The following is a 15250-nucleotide window of genomic DNA, read 5'->3' as shown; positions in this document are numbered from 1 at the left end:
TTTTAGATATATATATATATATATATATATATATATATATATATATATATATATTTAAATGTAAAAATATGATTTTAAAGGTATATTTAAAACAATCAAAACACAAATCATTCAAATATACAATGAACAATTAAGTAATTAAAATCCCAACCAAACAAACCAAGATGTATTATGAGATTACTTTATTGTTCATACTAGTGTTGGTTGTTAACCTAAATAAAAAAGAACCTTAAAAGTGTTTCAATTTTATCATTGAGCCACTACTTTAGTCCATAACGTGTAACATCTAAGTTGCTAATGTCAAAATCATTCTCGTAAACGTGTCCATATGAGGGGTACTCCCTACCCCAAATCACTTTGAGCTTTTATGGGACTTGTATATCGTGTTTGAATTCTAAAAGAAGTTCTAAAGCCAATTTATAACAAGTAGAAAGTATTTACTAGACCTTCAAAAAACAATTAACAACAATATTAATTCAAATAAAAACTAGACAAAATTGCAAAAATGGTCCCTGTTGTATGCATTTTTTTTGGGGTTTTAGTCCAAACTCCGACTTTTTTGGATTGGTGGTCCTTTTAAACTATTTTGTTTGCATTTTTGGTCCCTGTCCAAACTAAAAAGACTATTATACCCTTAATGAATTTAATTTTCATTTTTCTTTCACTTTTTAAAATTATTATTATTATTAAATATAAAACCGGACCCACCTCTCTCTCTCTCTCTCTCACATCGTCTTCTTCCTTATATCTGCTTCCAATATAATAAAATCACATACATATACATTGAAGTTAAAAATAATACATGTAACTCAAATACATATACACCTCCTTTGCCCTTTGTCTTCCTCGACAAAACATCACTATCTTATTTGAGCATTTGATCAAACACCTTACGTGCATCTTCTAAGTTTCCATAATTACCACCCAGTAGAATCATTGAGTTCCACAAGATGAGCTATTTGACAGGAATTTCATCAAATACAATGAACAAAGTTCCAACAAAAATATGCAGACATTATACAGATTAAACACAACCATCACTTTTCTTGATCCAATCTAATAAAAATATGCAGACATTATACAGATTAAATACAACCATCACCTTTCTTGATCCAATCTTGAAAGATAAATATTGAACAAAGATTTAGAAGGGAGATAGGAGAGTATGAGAGAGGAAAGGGGAAAGGGGAAACATGACTGTAGTGGCGGCAAGGTGGTGGTCGGAACTCCACGGCAGTGGCGTTCGGCGGCAATGGGTTGCTCCGATCAACAGAAAAAACGAGGAGGGAGGTGTTTCTCGGTGGGAAGGTGGCAGTGGGTGGCGGAGGGAAGAGCTCCGACAGCCTCTGTTGCTTCTGTTTGGTCTTCTGCTGGCGGAGACGAAGGAGGGAAGAAATGGCTCCAGTGATGGCTGGAGTGACTCGACAGGAGGGGGTAGAGGGAGGTGGTGGCCGGTGTCAAGTTCTTCGTTCTTTTCCTTTGGCCGGTGAGATACGAACGAGAGGGATTGATATTTGGGTGCGTTGTGAGATATATATATATATATATATATATATATATATATATATATATATATATATATATATATATATATATATATATATAGGGAAAAGTGAATATACCCTTAAGGGTATATAAGCTTAGGTACCCAAACTCATAATAATATGTCGTTTTGTTTGATATATTCATTATATTATTGTTAAACTTCAAATGTTAACTTGATTTATATTCAATATTATTAAATTTTCACTATTGTCTTCCTCTTACATCACATCTTTTTGTTGAACACTTACTAGGCTATATATATTATTGTTGAAAATGACAATTATCTAAGAAGAAGATAAATATGAAATTTATAAAACTCTTTGAAGTAATTCAAGTTAGAAGTTGAATTATAAGAACACTGGACAATTACAATGTCTATATATGATACAAAACGATGTAGTATGGTGAGTTTGGGTACCTAAGCTTATATACCCTTAAGGGTATATTCACTTTTCCCATATATATATATATATATATATATATATATATATATATATATATATATATATATATATATATATATATATATATGGGCCCAAATTAGTATTTATTTATTTTTTTCTTTTAAATTAAATAAAAAAATAAAAAAAATATATTAGAAAAAGCATTTTAGTTTTTTCAGTTTTTCGAGAGACCAAAATAAAAATCGAGGTTTTGACTAAAACCCCCAAAAAAATGAATACCACAGGGACCATTTTTACAATTTTATCTAAAAACTAATGTTATAAGATAATAGTTTATTTATCTCGGTATTCTTTAGCTTTTGTAGCCATCGAGGTTGGCCCATAGTGAATTTAGGGTATGAAATATAACTCAATATTTACAACGGAATATTAATTGATATGTGAAAAATGACCCGAAAATCCTTGTCACGAAGTTTTTGTTTTTTAAAAAAACTTATATATATTTGCAATTTTGCATATTAACCACTATATCAATTGACACGACTTCCTATTTAAGAATTCACACATATCTTCTCTATTAATAACATCGAAACATGCACCTATAAAATGGCCCATTGCTATAAAAAACATAATTTAAAGCAGCGTGGTTTGGGAATTTGGATGTATTTACAATTGATTGGTACCAAACACTATAAATTAATTACCAATATTGATTTGAAAGGTGTATTGCCACATAACTACTTATTAAATTAACTTGTATTTGACGATTGCCTATTCTAATAAGCGCTAAAAACTAAACATTTTACGTTACTAACAAATATTATAAACTTCTTAATGTCATTTTATCATAGTTTTGCTCTATAAATTCCTTCATATGCAATACAAGTATAATTCTACCCTATTTTCCCATATTCATTTACTTGTCACATATTAAGCTTAAGAACCATAAGTTACGTTTATTCGTCAATAGTGCCACATAAACTATTTTGTGAGGATGTTAACGAATTATTCATAACTATAGGGGGTCTAACTGTTATTAATCTTGTCATAAATATGTACACTCCTCTCCCCTTTCCTTTCTGATTTCTGTTTCTGGACAGTGCTTTCTAGGGTTTCTTAAATTGGGTGACAATAGAGATAAATAGGCGAACAAAAGCATCACACCTGCTTCTCATCTGCGAGCAATTCTGTTTATATCCACCATGCTGTCTAATTATAGTGAAATATTCGATCGTGATTTCTGAAATTCATACTTTGAGTAGGATCCGAGGTTCTTTTTCCATAGATTCCATTGTTCGTACACGATTTGTTTTTTTTGCTTCGCTATTTAGCTTCAATCGACCGAGATTTTGTTGAAAATTGCGATTTTTGTTGCTGGCACTGAGTTATATCTAGTTCGTTGTTTCGTTGATTAAGAAGTGATCATCAGTGTATCAAAAAATCCGATCGTCGAAGTTACATGATCAGAGGCTTTATGTAGATTACTTGACTTGGGATGAAGTTTTATTTCCCAAAATAGAGTATGGCTGCCGGCACCGGTTACTCGCCGTCATATGTAATGGTAGAAGATGGTTTCACTAATGATATTATCTCCGGCGAAGAGAAATCGCAGAATTCAGAGCAATTAAATGAACTGGATATCGGAAAACCTCCAAGGCATCTTTCATTAGTCCGTCATAGCATGAGCACAGCTACACTCCTGACACCTACAGATCCGGTATTTAAATCATTTCTCCCCTTCAATACTTGCTAGTTCATATTTCACATCGTAAATTCATCATTCAGTTACTTATTGAAACCCAATTATAAGCAAATTACAAGTGTTAGAATGACTAATATTGCGCAAATCGTACTTCCCTAGGACTTTAACTTTGGGATTGTTGATGGGAAATCGGAATATATGCCTATGATTCGATCAGGAAGCTGTGCAGAGAAAGGGCCAAAGGAATACATGGAAGACGAACATATATGTATAGACAACCTTCTTCAACATTTAGACAGAACAGAAGGTTTTCCTTCCCTCGGAGCTTTCTACGGGGTATCCATCTTTCCAAAATCCATCTCTCTTCTTTTTTCTTCATCTAAACTTCCACCAATTAATTAATTCAACAGGTTTTCGATGGGCATGGTGGCACAGATGCTGCATCTTATGTTAGAAAAAACATATTAAAATTCATAGTCGAAGATCCCCAGTTCCCAGGTTGTTTAAAAAAAGCAATAAGAAACGCATACATGAAAGCCGATCAAGCATTTGCAGAAAACAGCAGCGTCGACATTTCTTCCGGAACCACTGCATTAACCACCTTCATATTCGGAAGGTAAGCTGGTTGGTTCTGAATTCTGATTCCCTTCTCCTTTTCATTCTCTTCTTCATCTGGTAAAAAGAGTAATCCGAATTCTCAAACATGATGATGATTATAGGAAGATGGTGGTTGCAAACGCGGGCGATTGTCGGGCAGTTTTAGGAAAAAGGGGCAGGGCAATCGAGCTCTCAAACGACCACAAACCAAACAGTGTGACCGAAAGACACAGAATTGAAAAACTGGGTGGTGTAATATACGACGGGTATCTAAACGGGCAGCTATCGGTTGCCCGGGCACTTGGGGATTGGCATATGAAGTTCCCAAAAGGGTCAGGGTCAGGCTGCCCGTTGAGTTCAGAACCAGAGTTGCAAGAAGTTTTGTTGATGGAAGAAGATGAGTTTGTGATCATGGGGTGTGATGGGTTATGGGATGTGATGAGTAGTCAATGCGCTGTAACAATTGCTAGAAAAGAATTGATGATTCATAATGATCCTGAGAGGTGTTCTAAAGAGCTTGTGAGGGAAGCGCTTAAGAGAAACACGTGTGATAATTTAACGGTTATTGTGGTCTGTTTCTCACCGGATCCGCCCCCCTGGATTGAGGTGCAACCGCAAGTGGGACATAGGAGGAGTATATCTTCTGAAGGGATTAATTTTCTTAAGGGCGTTTTGGATGGTAATTCGTGAGAGAGAGAGGATATGTGTAATTTGTGTTTATAACTTTTTTTTTTTTTTTTTTTTTTTTTTTTTAAATGTTAATTTGTGTACTAGTTTTTGGGAAATAAGACTTGAGATTATTGGTGTTTTTTGTTTTGAGATTTTGTACATTTTGGTAAGTCGAGTACTCTTGATGATTAATTAGTTTCCCCATTGTACACTATTTCTTTGAGTAAATTACAGTCTCTGCAGAAGTTTTATGAATGTACAATAGGTAAGGGTGTACTCCTAGTTTGTAGATATGAATATTTTAAAAATAAAAATAAATTTTTTCATATTTTTAGAACCTTATATTCATGAAAATAAATACGTATGTAAAAGCTGAAAGAAAACTAAATTTGAAAACGAAAAAATCTTTATAAAACATGTAACAAAATGAATTTATAAATAAATTGAATAATTTTTTTTTTTTGTAAAAAGTATTTCGTAAGTCTGTACCATGCCGATGCTTAGGAATTTTTTTGATATACAGTGGGTTAACTTAAGACATTTTTAATCGATTAAGTTTAGCAATACATAAAAGTGCCCTTATTGTTTGTAAAAAAATATGTAAAGAAAACGAACTTTTAAATGTTTTTTCAATCCAAAAAATTAATAAACTAATTTATATATACTAGAAAACAAATATGTAAAAAAAAGGTAAAAAGGAATTCATAAAAAACTAAATTGTAAAATAAGATATAAATTTTTCATAATAAAATAATTACCAAAAATAATAAAAATCAAAGATTTCTTAAGCATGAACATTAGAACCATGTTATTATGATTTCAAAGTAGCAATGATTATATCTTTCATGATTATTATGAATTCGAAGTAGCAATGATTATAACTTTAATACTTAATAAATCTTAAGATTAATACAAGACGGAATTCGATTTTGATTTTGAATTATTTTTTATAATTAAACTTTGATTTTGAACATACATTTTTAAATTTTATATTCGATTAACAGATCCAATGCAATGAAGAATACATTAAGGATCACTTGTCCAACATGTTTCTTTGTTGATGATAAGCATTAATTCCAACAAAAATTTTAAGATACAAAAATAAAACAAAGTTCATCTCAATTAATATCCGTATTAGTATGCTTCCATCCCCCATCCTTGTTTGGGTTTATTCAATCAAAGTTCTTCATTAGCTTCATCATCTTCATCATCATGGGTTGACTCATGTTGACCACTACACAAAAATGTCAACATCAAACACAACACAATACAACATATTCTGTTATATCATGTCATGCGTAACAGATGAGAAATGGGATGAAATATTCAAAATTACCTTGTTTTCTTGCAATGTTTGCTAAGATCTTGACACAAAACTTTGCTCACTTCTCCTACTTTGACTGATCCTTTCTTTATCAATTCCGCTAGCTGTATTTTATTTATTTATTAGTTTTAACACTATTCTATATATTACTTAAGATAATCATATAATTTATTATTTAAAAAACTGAAAAAGATTATATAGAAGTGTAGCTCATTAAACCCTAAGTTCAAGAAAGCTTTGGCGCACCTCATCTTCGGTTTCCTCAAGTAACCTGGAAAATAAGTATACACAAATAAATACAATTGGTGTGTAGATTTTTTCAAAATAAATAAAAATACCAATACAAAATATTAAATATTTTTATGGTGTAAATTAGTTTTCTCATCTCACCTTCCACAATAAGATGATATCTCTTTCGAATGAGCACGTGATTCTTGCTTATCTGTAAAATATAAATAACAAGATTTGTCACATAAAACCTCAAACTTACTTGAAATCAGTCAACATTTTTTTACTTAACTCTTTTTAATTTTAATTAACAAATAAACCATATAAAACAAGCTTACTGAAGGAAGTTATTCACCAATACATACTACTAGTCATGTCATCCCAATCATCCACTTTAATCCATGTTTTTTTGTTTGAATCTATCTGCATAATTTCCAAAAAAATAATGAACAAAATGAAAGAATAAAGTTTTTACTTCATTATTCAGATATAAGAATAATAATACCTTCTGAAGAGTATAGTCTTGCATTTTATCACAAAGTCCATCTAAGAGGTCAACAACTCTCAGCTCACTGACTCTGTATAACAGAAATTGATTATTGTATTATGTTGTCATATAAAAAATTTTGTGTGGGAAAAGTTGATTTTAATAAATAATAAAGAAAGGTGAAAAGTTATTTAAAATTTTACCTGTAATCTATTACCTTTCCTCTGCGTTGACCTGTGGAATCCAAACGATGCCTCATATCTAGATGATTTTTTGGTTTTTCCTGGAATAATATAAAAGTAAAACATGATTGTAAAAAAAATTTACAGAATAGATAATTGAATAAGTTTTAAGTCATGATACAGGAATGAAATAATGCATTGGAGAAAAAGGAGAAAAAAAAAGTGTACCTTCATCATTTCAAGTTCCAGTTCCTCCTGCAAAATGTGAAAGTACTAATCAATTTCAAATCCATGGTAGTGATCAATTTATGTTTAGTTAGTTTATAGTTTATTGTTATTCTAAAAGAGTTCTATAAACAGTTAGCTTCCTAAATAAGAAAATTTAGTAAATGGGTTGTGTAAATGTTCATTTCATATATGATGTTTTTATAAAACAAGAAAGAAATTACAAATTACTAACATAATTTGCATTGCAATTCCTTTCAGGCTTTCACATATTTACATATCATACTGAAAAAACTTGAATTCCTTTTGATCTCCTACAAACAGAAATCTCTTCCTTCCAAAAAGTTTCTACCAACATAAAACAAAATGTTAGAAATCTAAGGGAAGATAATAAGGCGTTTGCGATAATCATATTCCTAGATATCTTTAAGATCATGTTTCTTCACATTCCTTAAACTGTATTTCCACCCTTTCCAGGGGTTTCACGAAATCAGGTGCTTGAGAATCCAAAGATTAGCACTTCCAGTCTTAGGCACAAAACTTGAAGTAAAGTACTAGAAACCGGAATCATAGTTCTTGTTTACTAGAACAAATCACAAAGGCTAATTAACATATATCCTCATAACTCTAAATTTAACAGAAAATAGCTAAACATATTTAGGTTTTCAAGCTAGGATAGAAGTTCCAATTACCCCAAAACCAGCACAGATTTCCATACATCACATATAAAATCACAAATTGGATGCACCATAGCAAACTACAGATCGAACAATTTCAAGATCAAATGATGAAAAGGTTGATTACTCACAGCTACGGCATTGCAAGCTGCGCATTTGTCATGAATGGAATGAGCTATAGATAAAGTGATAAATATAGCCGCAACGAAGATCAACCGTCGCAACGCCGCCCTCATCGTCATCTTCTGTTCTTCTCTACGGCGTACACCTACTATAAACTCCTTTGATAAGCAGCGATCTAAACTAAAATATTGACCGCTGACCGGAGAGTTTGGTTACGTGGAAGAAGAGTGTTGTGACCAATCGGGAAGAGCCGCCTGGCGCAGGCTGGAAGGGCTCCGCCACATCAGATTGATTGTATTATCCATTTGCCCCCTTTGAGATTTAGAAATTGCATATGTGCCCTTTTAAGTGTTGACTTTTGTAGAGCTTTATTATTTTTGTCTTCATAGATTGTTTACTAAATCACATGTTTAAATGTCATTCAATAGCAACCAAAGCAATCTATTTCCCAATATTTCTCCATTCAACCAAACAGTAACTATTGATTCATTGTTCTAACTAAGGATAATTCGTTATAAATATATATACATTTAATTAGTGATCACGATACAATTAGTGATCACAATAACAACCGAGTTCTATAAATATTTTAGTTTGAACGGTGAACCACAAACTTCATAGTACTAACAACATAATATGCAATGTTTTGCTCAACATAAACAATTTTTTGAAAAACATCCTTTAGATAGAACATGTTACCAACATATCTAAATGTTAAACTAATCATACTTATTTTAAATACCATTAAGTATTAACTTATATATTTTCATCATAGATAAGAATAAACATCTATATAAAAATATGTATAAATGTATGCAAAAAGTGAAAAATTAACAAATAAATAAACATATAAACCATGCTAAGAGCATCCATAATGTAAATTTCAATGAGAGAGTTGAATAAAATAACATGTCTAATTGACATTTAATGGATTAAACTCTATCATTGTGGGATGTCATATTGGCATTCAATGGATATGGAGTTCAATGACCACTGAACTCTTCAATAGGGAACAAGAAATCTTTTAACTAATAAATATATATTTTATTAAACTCTATTGGGTTCAATGTATTGTAGGAAAATTAATATAAAATTGTATAGTAAGTAAATGATGATGTACTAATCCATTAAACTCTAATAAGTTTAATGCATTATGAATGCCTAAACGTCATGTCAAATATAGTTTAAATAAGAGGAATCTTTATAAAAGTCTATACTTTAGACTAATTAGTGATAAAACAAAATTTTCATTTCCTTTTAACAAAAAGACAAAATCCATAATTGTTAATGGAAAATGATAAGAAATTGAACAACCCTTTATATGTTTGAGATTTTAGTCGGTAACCTTCAAAAAGTCATTATATTCACTAATGATAAAGTAATAACTTTTTTTAACATAAAAAAGTATTATATACTATATTCTTATTGTATTCTTTTTTCTAATAGAGAACAGTTGTTGGTTTCTTGTAACTTTTAATCAACGATTGTTGATTTTTGTCATTTTCTTTTACATAAAAAAAGTCATGACTTTATAACCTGAATAATACATAAACTTTTATAAATACTTCATTTTTAATAATGTACTAAATAAACTAGTTTTTTAGGAATAGTTTTATATTTATATAAAATGTGTCTTTAATAACTAAATTAATGATTTTTAATATAAATAATATTAACTCAAATATTTTTAACACATTTATAACTAAAATCAACTAGTCGTTTTCTTTGCAAGTCAACCTAACCTAATTGAATCAAATTAAAAAGTTTTAAGGCAACCATGTTTGACTTGTTACATAAATGAAGTTGAAGATTTTGAAAATAAATAAATAAGTTTGAATGATATATTTCCCTATATAGTTATTTTAAAAACTATAATATACTTGCAATCAAGTCGGATATCATATACTTTTGGCAAATTTTTAGAAAAAAAAACATATTTTCATTAAATTTTAATACACATGTAAAATACATAATCTCAAAAACTTTTATTTTTAGAAAACATATTCTCAAAGTCAACTTTTAGATAATGATTTTTATGCAAGATAACACATAACTACAAGTTACAGTTTTTAGTATCACGATAAATATAAAAGACAAAAATTTATTCTCTGGTTCTTGCTATGCAAAAGGCATAATTAATGTTTGTTTTTAGGGATGTCAACGGGGGCAAACGGGACGGAGATTGCATCCCCCGCCCCCGCCCCCAAAATTTTCCCGTTCCCCCGCCCCCGCTCCCGCCCCCGAAATCTCCATCATTTCCACCTCCGCCCCCGCCCCCGAATTCCCCTTCTGACCCCCGCCCCCGCCCCCATTTTATTTTGTGCTAACTTATTTGGGCTAAAATAAGTTTTTGTTTGAGCTAAAAAAAACTATTTTTTTTTTTTGTAACAAATAGATATTTATAACATAATTTTACATGTTACAAACAACTTTAAAACATGTTTTTGTTGAATTTTTATATGTAAAAATCATTTTATTGTTTATTATATTTATATAATTAATATATGTCAAATTATATAGTTTATTAACGGGGCCCCCACGGGGGTTTCGGGACGGGACTACCAACCCCCGCCCCCGCCCCCGAAATTAAAACGGGGGTTAACCTTGCCCCCACCCCCGCCCCCGTCCCCGATTTTTTTCAACAAATGCCCCCATACGGGACGGGGCCCCCACGTGATTTTTTGACATCCCTATTTGTTTTTGGTCTTTTGTTTATGCAAAGACGCATAAACAAAAGAAACAAATACCCCCTCGTTTCATCATCGAATAGAGCACAAAAAAGCTTGTCCAATCCATTCTAAAACCAAACACAACCTTATGAACCACTATAATCAAATAATAGACAAGGTAACTACAATAGAATTGACCTTTTGGTAACCAAGTCCCATATATTATATCATAATTCGTTCATTGTTGCCTTGTTGAGTTTGGAAACACATTCACTAAAATAAAATCAACTTAAATTACATTTTTTTTATGTTACAATTCAACAACTCAAACGACATACACCCTTCAACTTCCTCAACAAATTCTTTTAAGTAAAGACAACAAAACAACTGCACAATTTTACACCCAACATATCCTCGATTCAAACAACAAAGCAAAAAATCAATTATACACATCTAATGAAAAAAAACATCATATCTGTTTTCTATATACACTATCCAACGTAAAAGAAATCACAAAAACGGCTAAAAGCCATTAATGTCAAAATCCCTTCACACCAACAGTGTATAACGAAAACAACATGAAGAAACAAAAAAAATAAAATAAAACATAATACAAAACCACATATCATACAACAACATCGACAATTGTTTCTAGAATCTTCCATTATGTGTTGGGAAAGATCCCCGAAAAGTTTGGAATCTTGTCAACATGTTTCAACGCCCGCTCAGCAATCTGACGTGTCCGATAATCGCCATGCTGGAACGCCTGCACAAGAGCTGTACTAACATTCGGATCACCCGAAACTTCATACGCGATATCTTCAGTCCTTAAAAGCCTTTCAACAACCCAAACAGCTCGCCTCCATAAATTATCAGTCTTTTTTTCAACTAAAACATCCAAAATCGGCTTAATCCCTTCAGACTCACATAAAGCAGCAACCCCTTGTTCTATATTCACTCCATCATCCAACAAAGTTGATAAAGCAGCCAATGCAGCTTCAATCACTAACTCATTCGTATGATCCAAAAGCGCCACAAGCCTAGCTAATCCGGGACCTTCTAGAAGACAAAAAGTATCCCTTCTAGAACACGCCCCACGGTGGACCCTACATAGCCCCGTCATCACCGGTTGTTTGCTAAAACAAGGAAACATCACCCCACAATAGCCAGGTGGCGGAATCTCAGGGAGTTGAGTCAAATTCTTCGATTCTTGAGATAAATTCTCTAAAGAAAAAGCCGAAACCATTTGCACGTTATCAAGCCCATTGACTTGAAGTAAGTCAACAAACAACCCCGCGAGATCATGTTCACGACATAATGAAACAGCCTTCGGTTCCTCGGTCAACACAAAAGTCAACCTCGAAAGGACTCTCACAAGACCTTCTAAATACGGTGTTACAAAACGGGATCTTCTGGGTTCCCCTTGTCTTATCATTTTGATTCTAGAAACTACCATTTCAAACGCGCCTTCATCCAACATTTGTCTTGTAAGTCCCATGTCACGTTCCGGAAGGTCCGCCAACAACCCGACAGCTGCCGCTTGTTCCTCGGTACTCGCGATGTTTTCTGAAATCACTTTGATTAACCCACCGAGTTGACCGGCTGCCCCACGTAACGAACTCGCCAACTCTTGTCCCATGTTCGGGGACAAATTATGTAAAAGTTTAATCGAAGCTAAACGAAGATCTTGTTGTGGGGCCTCGATGAATTGCACTAAACTATTAATAGCACCCGAGCTTTTGATTGCTGACACAACACTTATTAAAGTAACGGGTGAGTTTGTGAGGCCCACGAGGACGTGTAAAAGTTTGCATTCGATGGCGGGGCCCGTGTTGCTGATGAGGTGGAGGAGGTTATGGATTATGTCTTCGGAGACTAAAGTTTGGTGGTTGGGGCCCACGGGAATGGAATCGAAGTCGGAATCGGAGGCTACAATGTTGGCAAGAATTGTGGCGGAGATTTCTTTGAGGCGCATCGGGAGTTGACTTTGACTTGTGAAAAGGTGTTGGACTAATGGTGAAAGGATGCCTTGGTCAACTAAGATTTTGGCACTTGGTTCGCATGAGGAGACTTGGTTTAAGGCTTTTAAGGCGGCTTCTCGTGATTGGATGTTGGTGGTTTTCATTAGGTTGATTAATGCGGGCCCCACGGATGTTGCCACGTAGACTTTTACATCGTTGCTTAATGCCAGCTCACCGAGGTATGACGCCATAGAAAGTTTGAGTTCTGGTGAACCTTCTAGAAGAAGTGTCAAAAGAGGTTGCAATCTACCATTTTCAGCCATTTGTCTCACATTATTCTCGTTATTCTCCAAATTTTCAAGAATTTTATCCGCTTTCTCGACTGTTGACACATTTTCAGATTTACTACTTGTCATTCCAACTAATATCAAGATTGCTCCATTAACAGATCCGATCTTTTCAACCATCGCTTCGGATTTTGAAAGCTCAAAGAGCAAAGATACAGCTTCTTCTCTCTCTTTAGATTGTTCATGAGACAAAAACTTCACTATTGTCCTCACGTTGTCTCCTTCCGCCATTATTTCCTGCAAATTAACAAAAAGAATCACATACATGATACAACTTTCGTTCAAATTAACGAATTAAAAATCAAAGATTAATTAAATTAGTCACCTTATTATCATCATCATCCTCCACCACAACATGAAGAGTCTTCAAAGTTGTACACCTCACTCTTCGACTACTACTCTTCAACATATCAACAATCATTGGAATCAAATCAGCATTACGAATTATATGCTTATTTGAAAGATTCCTTTTGCAAAGATCTTGAACAAATCTCAAAGCACGCAAAATATCAGTCTCGGGACAACCGATATTTAAAGATTTGCGGGCCATGTCCAGCTGGACAGCTTCGTTTCTAGCATTCCATTCTTCAATTGTGTTCCTCAAAGCAATACTTGGATTCATATCGGTTGTTTTTAGTTCTTTTAACGTTAAGGGGCAAATGAGTTTTCTGTTGTTTTCTTTACATTCGTTGAACCAATTTTCAATGGCTTCACGTTCGAATGTTTGTCCATTTTCTAGGGTTACAGGGTCTCTCATAATTTGTTTTGTAAGAGGGCATATGAATGCGTCATAAATTGGCTCTATGTGTTGTCTTTCGTATTGGAAGCTATCATCTGATTGGCTACCAAGTTCATGACTTTCATCCCAACTCCCTGCCATTTGACTGAATGCAGCCTGTGAAAGATATAAAAAATCAACAATCACATTATATAAATTGCAAACCAAAATTATAAATATAGATAATTAGCTACAAACATGTAACATTTAAAAAGGAAGTTCACCTTCAAATGTTGCTAGCTTTTTGGAAATTCTGGAAGTGTGACACTTCTAGCCTTGGTATTGACACATTGATGCAAGGAGGTCTTCTACAGTAATAATAAAGATCAACTATTAGTCAATTACATAAATGACCCTCCTCAAGAACGATAGAAGAGATAATCTTTTGGATTAAAATCAATGTCATCGATACTTTGTAAGGGCAAGGAGACAACTCTTATAGAAATGTTGTCAATAATGGAACTTGTTACATTCATATCAGAACATCCGAATAGGAATATAGGACATATTCCATGTTACTAATAAAGGGTAATTTAGTCCATAGATTAATAATCAAACCTTCATGTTGCAAATTTCATTACAAGCAGAAGTAATTGTGTGAATTTCAGAAAAATTTCAAAGACCACCAATTCACTTTATAATTTGACCTATCTTAGAGATGTCATCTTATAACATCAAGATTTCTACTACAATTTCCATTGGCAAAAATCAATGCAAAACCCCAATATATAAAAAGCATAAAAGTAATCTCAAAGTCAAAATGAAAAATGAAGAATCGCATATTTGGTCCAGTATCCACTCTGGATCAGAAGCTCACAGCAAATCATAATCACAATAACACCTGCGCATAATTTATAGAAAAAAACAAGCAAAATTACCTTGTATTCTGCAACTCAATTGAACTTCTGCAGAGGTGAATTCATCCTTCGACCTGTGGTATCAATTATTGACGCAAAAAGGGTTTTATCAACAATACAAATAACATATGAGAATGAGGAGAGGATTTCTTAATTTGTTAGTATCGGATGAAATTTGGGGTTTTTTTTTTCTGACAATTTCTCCGTCTAATCGAAAGAAAAGAGAAGGAAGGTGCCCAAGTGATCAAATTGAAAGATGACAGAAATTCAAAAGTCAAAAATGAAAGTTCTGTAAAATTTTTAATACTCATACAAAGGTTTTAGAGAGAGAAAGATGAGGGAGGTTTTGAAGTCAATGATAATAGTCGTCGTATTAGACCGTAGAACATAGTGACACAATTGTGGAGTGTATGGCATACCGTTTGACTCGATAACATGGAAGGATTTTCAATATCCAAATTAAAGCGTGTCTTTT

General features: G+C 33.0%; 3 protein-coding genes across 4 annotated transcripts; 1 reads left to right on the top strand and 2 right to left on the bottom strand.

Moving 5' to 3' along the window:
* The first annotated feature begins 3024 nt into the window (after nucleotides 1-3024).
* LOC145069109 (putative protein phosphatase 2C 27) lies at nucleotides 3025-5067 on the top strand. The gene is made up of 4 exons (XM_079016079.1): nucleotides 3025-3666; nucleotides 3811-3987; nucleotides 4062-4267; nucleotides 4371-5067. The coding sequence occupies exons 1-4, from the start codon at nucleotides 3472-3474 to the stop codon at nucleotides 4936-4938; spliced, it is 1146 nt and encodes a 381-aa protein (XP_078872205.1). The 5' UTR covers nucleotides 3025-3471; the 3' UTR covers nucleotides 4939-5067.
* Nucleotides 5068-5894: 827 nt separating this feature from the next.
* LOC145070939 (TLR4 regulator/MIR-interacting MSAP protein) lies at nucleotides 5895-8332 on the bottom strand. Its single transcript, XM_079017888.1, has 9 exons — nucleotides 8172-8332; nucleotides 7367-7393; nucleotides 7160-7239; nucleotides 6975-7047; nucleotides 6835-6892; nucleotides 6632-6683; nucleotides 6488-6512; nucleotides 6254-6345; nucleotides 5895-6151 (listed from the first exon to the last, which is right to left on the bottom strand). The coding sequence occupies exons 1-9, from the start codon at nucleotides 8280-8282 to the stop codon at nucleotides 6094-6096; spliced, it is 576 nt and encodes a 191-aa protein (XP_078874014.1). The 5' UTR covers nucleotides 8283-8332; the 3' UTR covers nucleotides 5895-6093.
* Nucleotides 8333-11106: 2774 nt separating this feature from the next.
* LOC145066009 (U-box domain-containing protein 44-like) lies at nucleotides 11107-15152 on the bottom strand. Of its 2 annotated transcripts, none has more exons than XM_079013150.1 (4): nucleotides 14797-15152; nucleotides 14143-14226; nucleotides 13466-14035; nucleotides 11107-13377 (listed from the first exon to the last, which is right to left on the bottom strand). In XM_079013150.1, the coding sequence occupies exons 3-4, from the start codon at nucleotides 14018-14020 to the stop codon at nucleotides 11497-11499; spliced, it is 2436 nt and encodes an 811-aa protein (XP_078869276.1). In that variant the 5' UTR covers nucleotides 14021-14035; nucleotides 14143-14226; nucleotides 14797-15152; the 3' UTR covers nucleotides 11107-11496. The 2 variants fall into 2 exon arrangements, with proteins under 2 accessions (XP_078869276.1, XP_078869277.1); XM_079013151.1 differs by having other exon boundaries at nucleotides 14143-14223.
* Between the last annotated feature and the right edge of the window lie 98 nt (nucleotides 15153-15250).

The sequence above is a fragment of the Lactuca serriola genome, chromosome 8 (genome assembly GCF_051521515.1).
Source record: "Lactuca serriola cultivar US96UC23 chromosome 8, Lser_US96UC23_V15, whole genome shotgun sequence".
In the NCBI taxonomy this organism is placed as follows: domain Eukaryota; kingdom Viridiplantae; phylum Streptophyta; class Magnoliopsida; order Asterales; family Asteraceae; genus Lactuca; species Lactuca serriola.
Note: the sequence above shows the minus strand (reverse complement) of the source record. Positions and strands in the feature narration are given on the sequence as shown.